This window comes from Rhamphochromis longiceps, linkage group LG4 (assembly GCF_057381845.1).
Source record: "Rhamphochromis longiceps isolate RC_006_pf linkage group LG4, R_longiceps_female_GT1.1, whole genome shotgun sequence".
NCBI classification, from domain to species: domain Eukaryota; kingdom Metazoa; phylum Chordata; class Actinopteri; order Cichliformes; family Cichlidae; genus Rhamphochromis; species Rhamphochromis longiceps.
Window position 1 is genome coordinate 19,887,723 of NC_140560.1, and position 16,030 is coordinate 19,903,752.

A 16,030-nucleotide genomic window follows, 5' to 3' on the forward strand; every position below is an offset into this window, starting at 1 on the left:
AGCTCTTTCATGTCACAGTTCAAGATGAGTCAGTTAATTTGGTGAACAGCTTCAAAGGCCTGGAGACGGGCAAAGGTCGCACAGCAGGATTCAAATGTCATATCGATGGATTTTAGTTGCAAAAACAGGCTCGATTACTGGTTTACATATCACGAATAAAAAATCCTTAACCAAAGATACCGGCCGAGTATAATGGAGAATTCAGACAACAAACTGTTGTTATTTTAAGCCTCAAATTCTTCATCTTCATCCATCTTTTTTGAGCTTATTCAGTGAGTCACTGAGAGATTTAGACTTTACTTCCATGCCTGGGGTATTTTTTAATCTAAGCAAGAAATAAAAACACAACCTTTCACAGCTTTCTACATTCAAACTGGCCGTTTGAAATCACTGCACTGAAGAGTGTGTTGCCTAAATAATCCACAATATGTTTTTGGGTTTTTTTACTGTTATTTTCCATCCAGCCTCTTCCTGTGTCTGTCTCAGACTGTCGCAGTGAGTGTGTGTGGGAGGGGGAAAGCAAGTTTTTCCATGGCTCATCACAGCCTTTAGCTCATAGTGCGGCTAAATGGGTGACTGTATATCCGTTACCCCAATTAAGGGTGTTAATGTGCGAGAGCGTGTATGTTGAGAACGTGTGAATGTGTCTCTGTGTGGATGTGTCAGTGCGAAACATCAGTCAGGGCCTTGTGCGTGGTCTCTCTCTCTCCGTCGCTCCGTCTCTCTCAGCATCTCCGTGTCACACACATTCATCAATCATCATCATTATGCACGAAAAAACACAACAACACAGAGGAAGCTTGCCCAGCATGGAGGGGTGTTTTGAAAGAGAGAATCACAGCAAATGAGTAGGAGTGATATTATGGTGCAGAGAAGTTAGATAAAACAATTTTGTGATTTGTTTTTTTTCACTGTCGTTACCACACACACACACACACACACACACACACACACACACACACACACACACACACACACACACACACACACGAACACTCTCCTTCCAACCGTTTCTGCAAAGCTGTCTCCTACTTAATTGTACTCGCCGGTAATAGCTGCAGGGTCTCCCTAAGAAGCTTTGTCATGGGAAATAAAACACAACAGAGTAAGAATAAACTTCCTTCCGCCACAGGAAGCAGCTGTTGCCATGGTAAAGCTTATTTAAAACAGACAAGTTACAGTCCGGTTAGAGAGACAGCATGTGCAGTAAACAGATATAGAGATATGCAAACATTCAAGTTGGTGACTTTTCCCTTTTTCGCTTTCTCTACCTGGTTTAACATCTTCCGAGGATTATCTCCGGAGCTGTCAGATATACCGGCCCCTAAATCACCGCTGTCCTATTTTCTCTCCTTGTAATGAATAGCCCTTAATATCATTACCCTATAAAAACAAAGTCTTTTCTCCCACTGGCTCTTAATCCCTCTATAGGATTTAGGGCAAACAAACACATTTACTGATCCATGCATGCATGGAAATGACGGAAATCACGCCCACGTATACATGCTCGTAGTTATCTGCTCGTGTTTGTAGCTTGAACGTGAGGTAAATTTCGCCTTGGTGATACTACACAGAAAAGTGATCATACATTTTTAAAGTGGCAATAAAACAAAAAACCTGTCCACACCACACAAAACTTCCTCTTGTTGCTTTTCAGTTTCTGTCACTTCCACCTCTTTGCTTTTATATCCGAAACCAGTTTAAAAACCTTTCAACAATGAGATCTTGTCCGTGTGTGTGTGTGTGTGTGTGTGAGAGAGAGAGGGAGAGACAGTGTGAGTGGGCATGTGTGAAAGACTGTGCATATGTCCAGCTCTGCACATGTCCAGCCTTCTCTTGGCTCCTTGCCTCTTGCTGGCTGCCTCCTTTGGCTGCCAGTTAAAAGCAAGAGCACTACCAAGTCCGGCATGTTATCATGCATTCACTTAGGCTCCGGCTGCTACCGGCCAATGGAGGAAGCCAAAAGAACAAAGTTTCTGTCATTCTGTCTTTCTTTGCGCTTTTTACTTCTAATATTATCCCTCCTTTGGCTTTGAATACCCAATCAAACACAAACACTTCCTAGCCAGAAGTAACTCACGACAGCAGCCAGCACTCCAGCCAGCCTCGTGTATTATTGTGCAACGTGTAAAAACGCTTCAATATGCAGGCGTGTGTGTAGCATTGCACTGTTGTGTGCCTGTGTGTATGTTCTTTTTTGTGCACTATACCCACAGATAAATGTGATTTCCTTCATTAGTTAAGTGGTAGGTGGAGGAAAGGCATTTCCTTTCCCACAACGCTGTGATGGAGCTAAATGAATCGTCAGTGAATGCACAATGAATGTTGACACTGACTTACGCGTCGCTGTTGTATCCTGCCATGTGTGTGTTGGACAGCAAAGGGTGATTCTTATCATTAAGGAATCCATCGTCTTATGTAGACAAGTGAGTTTATGATAAGAGCATTTGGTTTCATTGGCGGTAGAGACAGCCGGAGAGTAACGGGCCTTTGGGGCTAAAACAATCATTAAATGTCTGTGAGTTGATACTATGATGGTCTGTGGCAGAGTATGTGTATCCCCAGGACTCTCCTTTCAAGCTGAATAATTCAGTTAACATGTACAATATTAACAAGTTTAACATTTCACAATTTTACCTTATCAAAGTCATTTTGCTTCTGTAATCCATGTGTCAATTTCCTCTGTGTTTCAGATCCCAGCTGGCTTGCCATGACGAGCGAGGAGTGTCCTGTGCCGCTGGGGAGCATTTCCTCCGCAGGGCCAGGGCAGAATGAGGAATACAGCTCGGCGCAGGCTGATGACATCATTGAGGAAATGGGCCCAGGTGACGATGTCAGCATCGGCAGTGACCTGAGCACTCTCGTGGTGCCCTTCCCAGAGCTAGCGCCCGTGGTCTTCTTCTGCCTCAAGCAGACCACCTGTCCTCGCAACTGGTGCATCCGTATGGTCTCCAGCCCATATCCTTTGGTTCACTGATGGGATGGATCAAGTTTGACCTTAAAGATAACCTGTAATCTTCATCAAGCTACATTTAATCATCAGTCATAGCCAAGTGCATTTGTAGTCATGCTTTTTTCTTTAAATCATCCCCATCTTACTTTACCTCATTTTTCACCCAGCTATCAGTCTTTTTCAACCCTTCACCTTTTTCTATTTGCCTGTTCAGCTGCAGCATTTTTCTGCCCGTTCATCATCCCCCTTCAGCAGGGTCATAGTTTGAGTTCTTTCTGCTTTCTCAAGTCTCTCCTTCATGTTTGTTTGAGACATCATCATCCATCTTGACACTGACCTCTTTACCCCAACCCATCAACCCTCACTGCTTTATCTTGTGGATTTCGTCAGAATCGTCTCAAAGTAAGTGTGTTTGCACTGCTTTGCAGTGTGTGTGTGTGTGTGTGTGTGTGTGTGTGTGTGTGTGTGTGTGTGTGTAGGTGGAATAGATTATAGTACAATTTACTGTCACCAGTCACAGTGCAAGACCTGCTGTTTTGCTCAGTTGAGCAGTGATGATCTGTCATTGTCATGTGTAAGAAGCAGAGGAACCTTTATGCTTTTTCAGAACACCTTTTGCTCCCAGCTGTAAGCCAATAGTATTATTTTAAAGATATTAATTACTTTAAATGTTTCATAGCACATTGTTGAGCACAGGGTAATCTGCTGACAAGCTAGTTTCCTTTACACTGTTTTTAATCATCTCTTGAGTGTTCCTCGCAAACGTAAACTAACACAACCAAATAATCTATATGTTGAGTCTATTTTCCACTGAGATATAATATTCAACTCCGTTTTTCTTTATTAAACTATACTTTGATGGGACATGGGAAGGATGTTTGCCTGTGATGATTTTGGCTTCTTAAAGTTGACAGAGAGCTCCTGTTGGATGGATCCCTCTCTTTCTCCTGGACTATGCTTTATTTTGCTTGAATTATGTTTGATATAATCCGAGTTTCCCCCCAGAACTTTAGCTTCTATCCACAATTACAATAAAAGGCTGAGTAGAATTTTAGAAATGACGTTTTCTATGCATTTATACATATATTCATGCATTTTAACGTTTTTGAAAGTTGTTATTCAGACGAGTTTGATTTATTGAGATTTTTTGAATGGCAGGATAGACATGACCCTGGCATACCACAGTGACAAACTGATTTTGATTAATCATGAAATGTAGTCAAATGTAGAAAAAGCCTGTTAAATGCCCTGTAATATTCAGTCTTCACTGCCCATGCATGTGCAGCAGGCTGGTGAGGGGGAACTAAAACCATACAGTAAAATGTCTGTATTACACGCAAACAAATGTGCAGCCAGAAAATCAGAACGACAGAGGGAAAGTGCAAGCAGTCAGACAGACAAAACTGGACAGCGAGAATTTCTGTTTGCCTGTCAGACTCTGTCTTTGATGTTTAAGGAAGAAAAAAAAAATCAGAAGGATTTTACAGTGCTAGCTTGCTAATGCCTGTGCTCTGCTACACACAGTTGGCTCCAACACGGGGGTACAAACACCGCCTGTGCATACACGTGTACTGCAAAAACACACAACCAATTGGTGATTGTGTTGCTTGACACCTATAGTGGCTCAGACTGTAAGCATGTCAAAACAGTGTGTCTGGGAGAGCAGGTAATGGCTGTTATTGCTGTAGTTGAGGTGATTTTCTTCTGGCTGATTCAGCTTGAGGGACTAGAAGACGCATAAACACACTTCAGTTGCCATGGTGGGTTACTTTTACCTTTAGTGCAACCAGGTTAGTAAGGATTAAAGCTTCCTAAAGAATATATCTGAGTGGCCCTGTTTATGTGTGTGTGTTTGTGTGTGTGTGGGATGGCTATGCAAGCACAAGCCTAGTGCCTTTCTTGTGTAGGAATAAGAGGATGTGCATGTAACTGCAGTGTGTGTGGGACTTCAGCTGGAGCAGAAGTTTGATGTTTGGTGCACTGGAACAATGATTTGTACCCGTTTGAATGCGTGTATTGATCGCGCTGAAGTAGTCGGTGCTGTATATAGAGAGGTGTGTTGGATCGCCTGTGTCGACTACATATGAGCCCGGGGCATTTTTGTTTGTTTCAAAGACATTGAAAAAAAATGCCACTGTGATAGGATTATAAGTTAAGCCCCATTTCACTTCATCAAACAGTGTTTTGCTTTTGCTCAGTGTAGTGTGTCTGAAGTAAATTTTGTCTAGATGTGAGTGAAGGGGGGGGGGGCAATAAATGGTTGTTTCACCAACTCTTTGCCAATCAATAACTCTGTCCACCGCTCAGTCGCTGTGAGAGGCCTTTGGTGACACACACACATGCACACACTTACAGTACAGTGACGCTCTCCCACGCTCGCCTGCAGCAGAGTACCTGGAGCACCTCTCTATATTGCACACCACACACTTCCTCTCCCCCTGTGTTGCTCTTGATTGTTTTCAAAATCCTTTTACTAATCTTATCTCTTTCCCAATTTTCAAATATGTTAATGCTGACATTTGAAATGATTATGAGATGAATTTAAGTTTCTTACTATAAAGTTTAGCTGCCAGTTTTTCTCTCCTAATTTTCTCTTTTCTTTCGTCATCGCGGATCTCTCCCTCTTTCTCTCTGTCTTTCTCCCGCTTTGCTGATCTTCTTCCCTGTCACTGCTCTTACGCCACCTCTGCCATCACACTCCTCGACTTTGCTCCTCCACTCACTCCTCGTAACACGTATTTGCACAGCTACAGTATATGTGTTGTGTCCGTTCTCGCTGACTTGTACACTGTGTAACATCTGCCCTGCAGGCAATTTTTTTCCAGTTTCTTGTATAATTAGTTTGACATTTTTTTTTCTTATTTTCAATAATAGGGCCTCCGCTGTGCTGTGTCGCTTTATACTGACTCAGAGATACATTCCTGCAGCTGTTATTTCGAGACTGATGGCATCCAAGCATTATACGTCATGTAAAAAACATAACACTACCTCAGATGAACAACAACTCATGACATATTACACCATATCATTATTTAGTTAGCACAAATGCCGAAACATTGTGTAAGAATACTAAGTGTACCCCATGATTTAGTAGCTGGTAGAACCACTTTTATCACCAACAAGTTAAACTGATCATTTTCTATATGACTTCTAAGTTCTGTATGATGAGGTGAAGCAATTTTGCCCCGCTCTTCTTCATAGTGTTGCTTCAACTGATTGAGGTTTCATTTGTGAACAGCTCTTATCTCAGCATTTCAGTCGGGCTGAGGTCTGGGCTTTGATTTCGATCACTGCAGCACCTTGATTGTTTCTTTTTCAGCCATTCTGCCTTGCTTGGGATCATTGTCCTGTTAGCTTTAGATAGCAACTTCTTTAGAATCATTTCCGATCTCTTTCCTCCTTGGCTTTGTGTGGACACACCGTAATGCTACAGACAAATTGCTGAAACTCTTTAATCGAATGCATTTCATTAGCAGCACCTGGGTGTTACCTACACTTTTTATTCTCAGAGAAGAAGTAAGGCTTTACTTAGTTTTTCACAGGACTGCATAGAAACCTGAGACTCCACAGCCATGGGCTTTCACGCACTGACAGATACAAGCAGCGGCAAATTGACCATCTAGGCAGCAGTCGTAGCTCCACTGCATCACATTTAAATTTGTGAAATCATCACCCTCTTCCTTCCTGAAAGAAAATCAATTTAACAGCAAAACCATCAGGAGTTATATGCTCAACACCTCACAGTGTTAAGCTCAGAACAAAAGGATGATAACGTCTATAAATCTAGCTGCGCCTAAATATATATTTAGATAACACTGCCTGTTTTTATTAAATTGCTATCTTGTTGCTCTGAGCTTTCGTTTGCCTTTGTCATGTTTGTAACTGTCTCCTTATGGATGTTGTCTGATACGTCTTCCTACTTTTACCTGGCCTTCGATGGCTGCTGCCTGGATTTGGCTGCACTTCGTTTAGATTTTGTTTTAGCAGATTTTCACGGTTTACCATGTGAAACTTCAAGTGAGTTCTCTGTGATGATGAAACACCAAAGCACACACGAGGAAGACGTTTTTAACCATACAATCAAACAGATCCGGAAAAGGTAGCGCAACGGTCAGCAGCAGAAAGTGCAACAAGATGTCAGAATGACGTGAAAAAGCAGAATTCACATGAGCAAATATTTCACAGTCAGTGTAGAGTTTTATTATAATCTCCATCCAGTCTGCTGCACTGTGCCTTGGCTATATAGGAAGCATTACATGTCATCAGTAATTTATTCTGAAGATCAAGATGAGAACACGTCAGGACACTCATACCAATTATGCCAGAAATAGTGCAATTAACACCATTCAGTGTAATCCGACCTGCTCAGAGAGACATCACTCTTTTGTGCGCCTATTGTGTTATTGCTGTGATTGTCACAGATCCTTCTGTGGAGTTTTGCTTTTGGATATTCTAGTTTTGTAAATATATATATATGTGTGTGTGTGTGTGTGTGTGTGTGTGTGTGTGTGTGTGTGTGTGTGTGTGTGTGTGTGTGTGTGTGTGTGTGTGTGTGTGTAGTAAATATGCAACAATAGATATTTAATACCACTCTTGCTCAATAGAAATAATTTCTCCTGTTAAATTAATGACCTTTGCTTGTTTGAGTCTTCTAACTTTCAGAATCAGAATCAGAATACTTTATTGATCCCTGGGGGAAATTATTTTTTGTTACAGTGCTCCATTTTAAACCAACATTAAGACAAGACAGACAATACGCTAACTAAGAATAGTACAATATATACATATATATACATACATACATACATAAGTCACTTATAAATAAATATTTGGAAAAGAAACATGTGTAGTTGTAGCAGCAAACAGTGTGTTAAGTGGATGCGTTGTACAGGGAGATGGCCACAGGCAGGAATGATTTCCTGTGTCGTTCAGTGGTGCTTTTCGGTAATCTCAGTCTCTCACTGAACGAGCTCCTGTGACTGACCAACATGTCATGGAGTGGGTGGGAGGTGTTATCCAACATTGTCTTTATCTTGGACAGCATCCGCCTCTCCGACACCACCTTGAGGGAGTCCAGCTCCATCCCCACAACATTGCTGGCCTTACGGATCAGTTTATTAAGTCTGTTGGCATCTGCGACCCTCAGCCTGCAATTATAACTTGCAGTTATAATTGCAAACTGGGTATCACTGTTAACATTGTTTAGCACTAAGTGGAAATGCAGACCAATTACTTGTAATGTACATAGTTTCAGAAAAGAAATGCCCTGCCCTGGATGATGGTATGAGTTCCTAGTAAGCAGCGTGTTGATTGCTACATAGATTTGGGCTTTTTTTTCCTTTATTTATCCAAATATCGTTATAATTAGTTGCAGTTCTAATTAGCGCTTTCTAGCCATGCTCATTCGGGAACCTCTCATCAGTCCTCTGAGACCTTCTATCAATAACTTGCTTTGGTTTCTCTCTCTGTTCCCGTTTCCTATCATTCTCTTCGCATTATCTCACCCTCTTTCTTTATCCTCTGATTGGCTCCTGCGGTGTTCAAGTCGAGTGACTGGCCTCTGTGGCCCGTGATCCTCTCTGCCCTGACAGCTTGTTATCTCCATGGTGACGGATGGCTGAGGCGTTTCCGTGCTTCGCTCTTAACTACAGCTGAGGATAGAGCACACACCTGGGACACATCACCTACTCTCTCTCACCTCACCTTCTCCCGTTTGCTCTCTTCGGTTCTCCCACTCTTTTTCTTCCTCTGAACTTTTTCTCTCCGTCCTTCCACTTTTCGATTGTTCTGTGTGGAGGAGCTGCTGCGGGGCCACACAGTAGATTTATGCCTTTTCTTTTGCAGTGACACTTCCTGTGAGGTGTGCCACTTGACGGGTGGTTGTATGTGTAGATGCTGAACGCTCGTTCCACTTGTTTTGACAGATGTTTTATTAAAGAACATCAAGTCTGTCTTTAATTCACAGCGACACTCTGTCTTTCTTTTATCTTACGCTTGGTCTCCTGTCTGTTTTCTGTCACTTTTTCCTTTTTGCCTTCTCTTTTGTTACAACTCACAAATTCAACCGCTCTTTTACTTGGATGCATCGCCTTCCCTCTTGCTTAAGATGTTGTCACTTCCCAGATTACCATTTGTGCCTTCATCTTGTGCAATAATGCAAGTATTTCGCGTATTTTAATGAGTCTCTGCTTCAAGTAGAGTATGAACTGTTGTCCTTTTACCTCGGGGAAAGTCTCCCTTTTTTAAATGAGGTGCAAACATTAATGAGACTAACCTCTCTTAAAATAAATACAACTTATTAGAATACTAATGCTTACGTTTCCAAAATAAATCCCAGTGCTAATGTTAACACACATACCAATACTAATTCTTATGATCCCCACTCTTACATCACTCTTTCACACTTCTTGTCTCCCCCCTCCTCCTTTTCTTTCTTGTCCCTCAGGTCTAGTCCAAACTCCATTAGTGCATGTGCTGTCTGAGAGAGAGATGAGAAGAACAGTGAAGAAGAGATGCAGGATTTAAAGTGACTCTAATGACTACTGTAGTACCAAGCCTCAGTGCATACGCTCTCTTTGTGACCTATTTTAAATGCATTATTCTTTCATAGTAGTTAGCTTGCGCTGAACATGTACATGGTTGGAGGTAGCTTAAAGTTCATGTTTTTTTTTATGCTTAAAGATAAAGAGAAATGCTAAAACAGGATATGTGATGCTACATTGTGTAGATGACCGGTCAAATAACACCTTGTTTTCAGTAGATTGATCCCCGGCTCCTTCAGTCCACATGTTAAAGTGTCCTTGAGACCCCCCCCGCCCCATGCATTCATGGTAGTGTGAGTGTGCATGAATGAGACTTGTAGTATAAAGTGCTTTGAGTGCTCAATTTGAGTATAAAGGTGCCATTTAAGTAGCAGTCCACTTAGATTGTGTTACTCCATCTGCTCTGTTTGTTTGGTCCATTCTCTTGCTTACTCTTCTGCAATGCATTTTTTTAATGCCTGAGGTCAACCATCAAAAGCAGCAGATGGTGGAGTAGGTGGAGGCGAGCGTCAGGGTGATAGTGAGTCCAGCTATGATGTAGTGTTTGGAGACAGAGGAGCTAACTAAAAGACAGTTGAGTGACCAGGATTAGAAATGGTTATGTCAGAGGGCTCAGATTGAGCCATTTGGAGCCAAAGTTAGAGAGGCAAGGCTGAGATGGTTTGGACATGTACAGAGGAGAGATAGAGGATATATTGTAAAGAGGATATTAAATATATACAACTAATATATGTGATGTAAATGTAACAAAGCCTCTGCTTCAGTGTGTGACAACTCAGAGCACTTCTAGCCAGCTAGTTTACAGTTGTCTGCAGTCCATCATGGAAACAGTAAATCAGAAACCACTCTGCCAGTGGCTTATGCTTATTGACTATTAACATTTGAGAGGATTGCTATAAAGAGTGATATGTGAACCTCGTGCCCTGTTTAACAATGTCAGCCTAAGGTGTCCTCAACATGTGAATTTTCCTTCTGAATGACTTCTGAGTTCGGGCAGTCATATGACGTTTCTCTAATCTCATTAGCCATTAAAGACTCTTTACATCCATGCATTCATACACACTCATTCTGTGATAGATATGCAGTGTACAGTACAGATGTACAACATCACACACTTTGTACTGCGCACTATTGTCCAAGAACTCACCGTAGTTATGTTGTTCAGGATATAAGTCCACACGTGTTGTACAAAAATGCATTAGTGTCAGTGTGTGTGTGTGTGTGTGTGTTATTACAGTTCACTGTGTTGAATTATGGATTATGTGTACAGTGGTTTTTCAGCTGTAGCCATAATTGGGTTATGGGTTGGTGCAAAGTCACTTTCTTAAGAAGAGAATTACATTGAAATGGCTGGCTGACATTATCCACCTACTGCTTTGGCTCTCTGCTATGCTATATGCTGTATATTACAGCAATCCTTTAGACAGCAGTGCCTATTTGTCTGAACTCAGGAACAGCAGGGCAGATTGCTTTAGATAAACCACGGAGATAAATGTCAAAAAGGAAAAACCTATCACACACTCACAATCGCACACACATATGCACATATGCACATATGCGTGGACAAATTTATCTTTCCCCTCATTTTGTTTTGCACCTGTCATCCTGACGCTCTCGCTGCCTAATTTTTTGACTTATCAAAGAATCATCTCTTTCTTTCTTTCTTTCTTTCTTTTTCTTTCTTTTATTTTCCCCGTCAGCTCAACTCAGAAGCATTGCTTTACACAAACTGGGACTTTTGAGAGAATTTAATAAGTCATTTAATGGCTCCATCACCACTAACTGCAGGGTACATTTTATCCAAGTGAGTGCTTTGTAGTTTGCTATTTCTCATCTATTATCCACAAAGTGCTACATAAATTGCATGACTCATTCTTCACTGCAGAGAGTCTGGCCTTGCTTACGACCTCAGTAAAAAATCTCCTCAGATTTGAACATTTCAAATGCAGGTTTTCCCAGAAATACAGGTCCATGATTGAGGGTTACAGTGAGCATGGGCGAGTAGCTTGACCAGGTGTGACTGAACAGCCCTTTTGCTGGCAGTCAGGGGAGAACCGGACACTTCAGTTCCATCTGTGACATGTGATAACAACATGTCTCTTGCATATAAGTGTTCAGTGTGAGTTCTGCTGCTTGTCTACACCCCCTGCCTCTGTTCAAGACGCAGAAGACAAGCTAAATGATGCAATGGAGTGCATGTACTGCTTGCCCATGTGTCACTCTACAGAGGACAGTAAATTTCTGAGGATAAAAAAATTAAATACCTGTCAACCTCTTGTCATATTGTACAGCGCTCTTTTTCCTCCAAAAAACTAAAAGAGTTCCCCACACCTTTTTCAGGGTAAGTTTATCTTTTCATAAAAGCACGGCTCCACAGCAGGGGCTACACTGGCTCACCTACCAGATCTGTTGTGTATTAAAAAAGATTCTAACCATTTAAAAAACAATCCATCCATTCGTATCCTTATCAAGGTTGCAGGAGTTCTGGAGCTTATCCCAGCTGTAATAGGACAAGAGGCAGGGTACACCCTGGACAGGTCGTCAGGCTAACACATAGAAACAGACAACAATTCACACTCACATCTATGATTTAGAATCACAACCCCGTAACTGCATGTGTTCGGACTGTGGGAGGAAACCCCACAAAAATGGGGAGAACATGCAAACTCCACACAGAAAGACCCCGGCCAGATGGTAGCCTCAAACTCAGGCCCTTCTCACTGTGAGGAAACAGTGCTAACCACCACACCACCATGCTGCCCAAAAAAACCCCAAAAACAAAAACAACAGGAAAGATGGAAACAATATGACTTTGCATCTCAGTTTGCAGTGCAGTGTAAAACATAGCCCCTTTTCTTGTATCGATTTCAAATTTTGATAAATTTTTTCAACATTGGGCTTTTTCAATGCTTTTCAAATCATTCAATTATACTTTCATTTATATAATGTCCACCCTTTTTTTGGAAACTGGTTTCTACATAAAAAGAATAATATCACAGCAAAAGCTAACCTCCACTCGACATAAATGCTAATTTTCAATTCTCTGGGTACTCACTCTGCTCAGCACGAACATCGTAACATTAGGAAACGTTTTAAATGCTCGTGCACTGGATTTTCCCTCACATACACGATGTGGCCAAACAAAATGCTGGCATGCACACACGTGTAATAAATTAAACATTCTGGAAAGCAAATTCAAATTGTCCTTAAAATGATGATAGAATCTGTAATGTGAAAACAGATTAGTGATGAATCAGTGCCATCTCAAGAGACCAAGATCAAGTCTTACAGTGAAGTGTGTTATAAGCACTCTGACTTGTACTCTGCTTCTTCTTCTTCTTCTTCTTCTTCTTCTCCTTTGCAGCACAGGGGCGACTGCGTGTTGCATCATTCTTGAAATGGAAGAGTTTGAACAAAAACAACAAAAGCTTACATGTTATTAGTTTGTATATTAATGCTATGGTTATTACCAGAGGCAGCTGTAAAGGCAGCTACAGATAAGCAAAGCAATAAATATTCAACTCGAGATATTCTTGTCTTGCTACAGTGGGAGGAAAAAGTGCCAGCAGACTGAATTGCTAATAAATCAAATGTGACAGCTCACAGTCTGTCCTTACTTTGTAGAATCAACTTTGTCTTTTCAGAATAAATTCTGCTGTACTTCGCCTATGGCTAATGTTGTAAAAACAATGAGTGGCAAACTATTGTTGCATATTTAAGCAAGTTAGACCATAGAAAGAATTACAGTGTGTATGTGGAGGAAGACGCTAACTAAGCTGTGGTAGTTCACAAGCTGATGTACCAAACTTTTATAGACAGAACACTAAACTTCAGGAAATGATGCTACCTTGCTGCTCTGCCATTAACTTTAAAGGAGAGATACTGAGGTTGTCTCAAAGACCATAATGTTTTATAAAGGAGAACAAACCGCTATTATGTATATGCTTCTAGTTCACTTTTATATGTTTGTGTAAAATGTGAAGATAGCATGACTCACTAAGGGGTGTTTATGAATATTCTGCTTTTTGATTGATCTGCAGTATGTTTCAGTATTGAACCGTTTGCCTGCTTGCTGTGCAGGCTTTGAGGTCTACCCTTTGGTAATGAATACTTATGAGCACATTAGCAGACCAAGAAGACTCATTATAATATCAAGGAGACCAGCAGATCACATGTCCTTTTTAGAGCCTTTGAGTAGAATATGTGTCTTTGTGTTGGAGCTATATGAGGTTTCCTGTAACTAATTCATGGATTACTACTATGCCAAGCTCAGATGAGTCCATCACGAGCTTACTTGTTGGAGGTTAAGTCGTGGAAAGCTTGCAGCATCCTTAACACCTTGAGGTCTTTGAACCGAGTTTCCCCTAACTGGTGGTTCGCTGGGTGATTGACATTCAGTGCATCAGTGCTCACAAAACCAAGCATGTTGTGAGCATAAAGCAGAGATTCACCTTCCCCTGGCTATCATGTGACGTGCTCTCATGGCAATTCAAAGTGGATGAATGACATCCAACTATCCACAAGACCACAATGGATGTGAAGATTTTGAGGTCTCTCATTTCCCCTGATAAAAAGAGGGCAGGGTTTGTTTTTTTTTCTCAGCAAAAGCCAGCATTCACCTGGGAGAGATCAAAGAAAGTTTCATAGGGTTGACAGATGGTGGAATTTTATTTCTTCAAGAGACTCTGATATTAGAACACATCATTGCTTCCAGACGGCCTAATAGGTGGCGCAAATTCTAAGATGAACAAGTCAAGGGGGTTGGTGTAATATAAGGCAACAAAGAAGCTTATTGTGAAATTCCCTTGGTGCTCAACATCCTGCTTTCAGAAATCCTGCTCTTTTCGGTTAATTTGGTTGAGGCTGACAATATTTTTACTGGGGAAAAGCCGCACTGGAGATGCAGGGAAAGACAGCTTCATTGTACATAAGTGCACCATTTTCTTGATTTTCTATCACATTAGAGCTGGCTATAAGCAGTGTAAATGCATACAGATTACTTCAAACGCATGTGTGCATGAAAAATGAAGAAGATACCAATGCTATGAGAAAGATTAAAAAGTAAGGACAAAGGGAGGGGAGAGAAAGATGAAGGTAATGGATGAGAAGGGGTAATTATTTTGTAGATTCAAAGGGAGGGATAGGAAGTTAGTCAGAGGCACAAAAGTGTGACACTGAGTGAAGGACAAGCGTGTAACTTCTCAAGAAGAGAGATAAAAGAGAAAGAGAAAAGATGGAGACCAAAGAGAAGGATGATAGCCCTTAGAGAGGCGGACAAAGAGAGAAAGGGAAGGAGTGAGAGATTGCTAGTTAGCACTTTTCTTGAAAAGGCAGGGCATGAGAAGGAGATAGTGTGAAGGAGGAAAGGGGAGAGGAAGAGAAGAGGAGATAGTTAGCACAGTGGCAGAGTGAACTTTTGCCCAGTGCCTGTCAGTACAGAGGACGACAGAGATCGCCGGGTGTGTGTGCACACAACACGTGTGCTGTGTATATATATATATATATGTATGTGTGTGTCCTTCCTCCTCTTGACAGTGAGGAGGGACATGAAGTCTCTAATTGCTCTGGTGACTGCAGCCTCAGACATCTTCTGTGGTGAAAGGGGGAGAGACAGAGTTGGAAGGCGGGCAGAGTAACACTGAGATCAGGAGGAAAGAAAGGTCTAAGTAACAGGAAGAGACACAGTTATTCTTTTCTGTCCCTAAACATCATTTGTTCTTCAAACCTAACAGGGATTGCTGCTATCTTAAAACCTGCCTATTTAGTTCATTTAAATCGATCTTGAAAAACACTTAGTGATATTATATATATTATAAATATATAGATATTTATCTGCCCTTACATGCTGTAATTTTGTATTTTGCATAATCATGCCTGTATTGTAACAGTGTAACTACTCAAATACTTCATGGTTATACCAGTACAAACTTTGAACGCATGAAGTGTAGTCAATAATCTCCAATACTGTGTTTAAAGCAAAAATTGTGCCTGATTTAAATTTGGACGAGATCCTCTGAAAGGTCTACTCGTTTTTACCATTTGCAATGCATTCTGGGATGTCCTTCTATCTGTCAGTGACCACACTTCAATTTTATTTTGGAGAAGAAGCAGGTGGTTATGTTGGTTGCCTCCACCGGCACAGTAGCATCAAATTACCCCATTTGCTGCAAATTTTCCTTAGATGGCTCAGGGTGTTCCAGTGTGACTACATGTTGGCATACTTACCTGCCTTGTATGTCCTTTGAGGCAAGAAAACAGCTTAATTATGAGGCTATTCTTGCTTTGCCCCTCATCTTATTAGGTGATTGTCACAACACTTACTTCTGTTTACCACTGAGTTTAAAAAAAGGAGTGTTCAAATTTGCAGCTCCCTCCTGCTGTCATTGAATGGACTGAGGTGATTTTCAGCTGGAGGCGCTTACTTCAGGCTGCAAATGTTTTGTTTTGTCTGGATATTACTACCTCTATTTATAGGCCCAAGAAACTGATGTAGCCTGATGAGTTAGGCTACACTGATATTGAAAAACATACATTT

The 16,030-nt window shown here is 41.3% G+C and overlaps 1 protein-coding gene across 1 annotated transcript in view; it reads left to right on the forward strand.

Moving 5' to 3' along the window:
* The first annotated feature begins 2,710 nt into the window (after window positions 1-2,710).
* The window catches only part of LOC146671453 (voltage-dependent T-type calcium channel subunit alpha-1I-like), a 164,008-nt gene continuing 150,688 nt past the window's right edge, over window positions 2,711-16,030 (forward strand). The window contains exon 1 of the mRNA XM_085403655.1: window positions 2,711-2,958. Coding sequence (XP_085259781.1) covers window positions 2,711-2,958 — 248 coding nt within the window. The remainder of the gene's footprint in view (window positions 2,959-16,030) is intronic.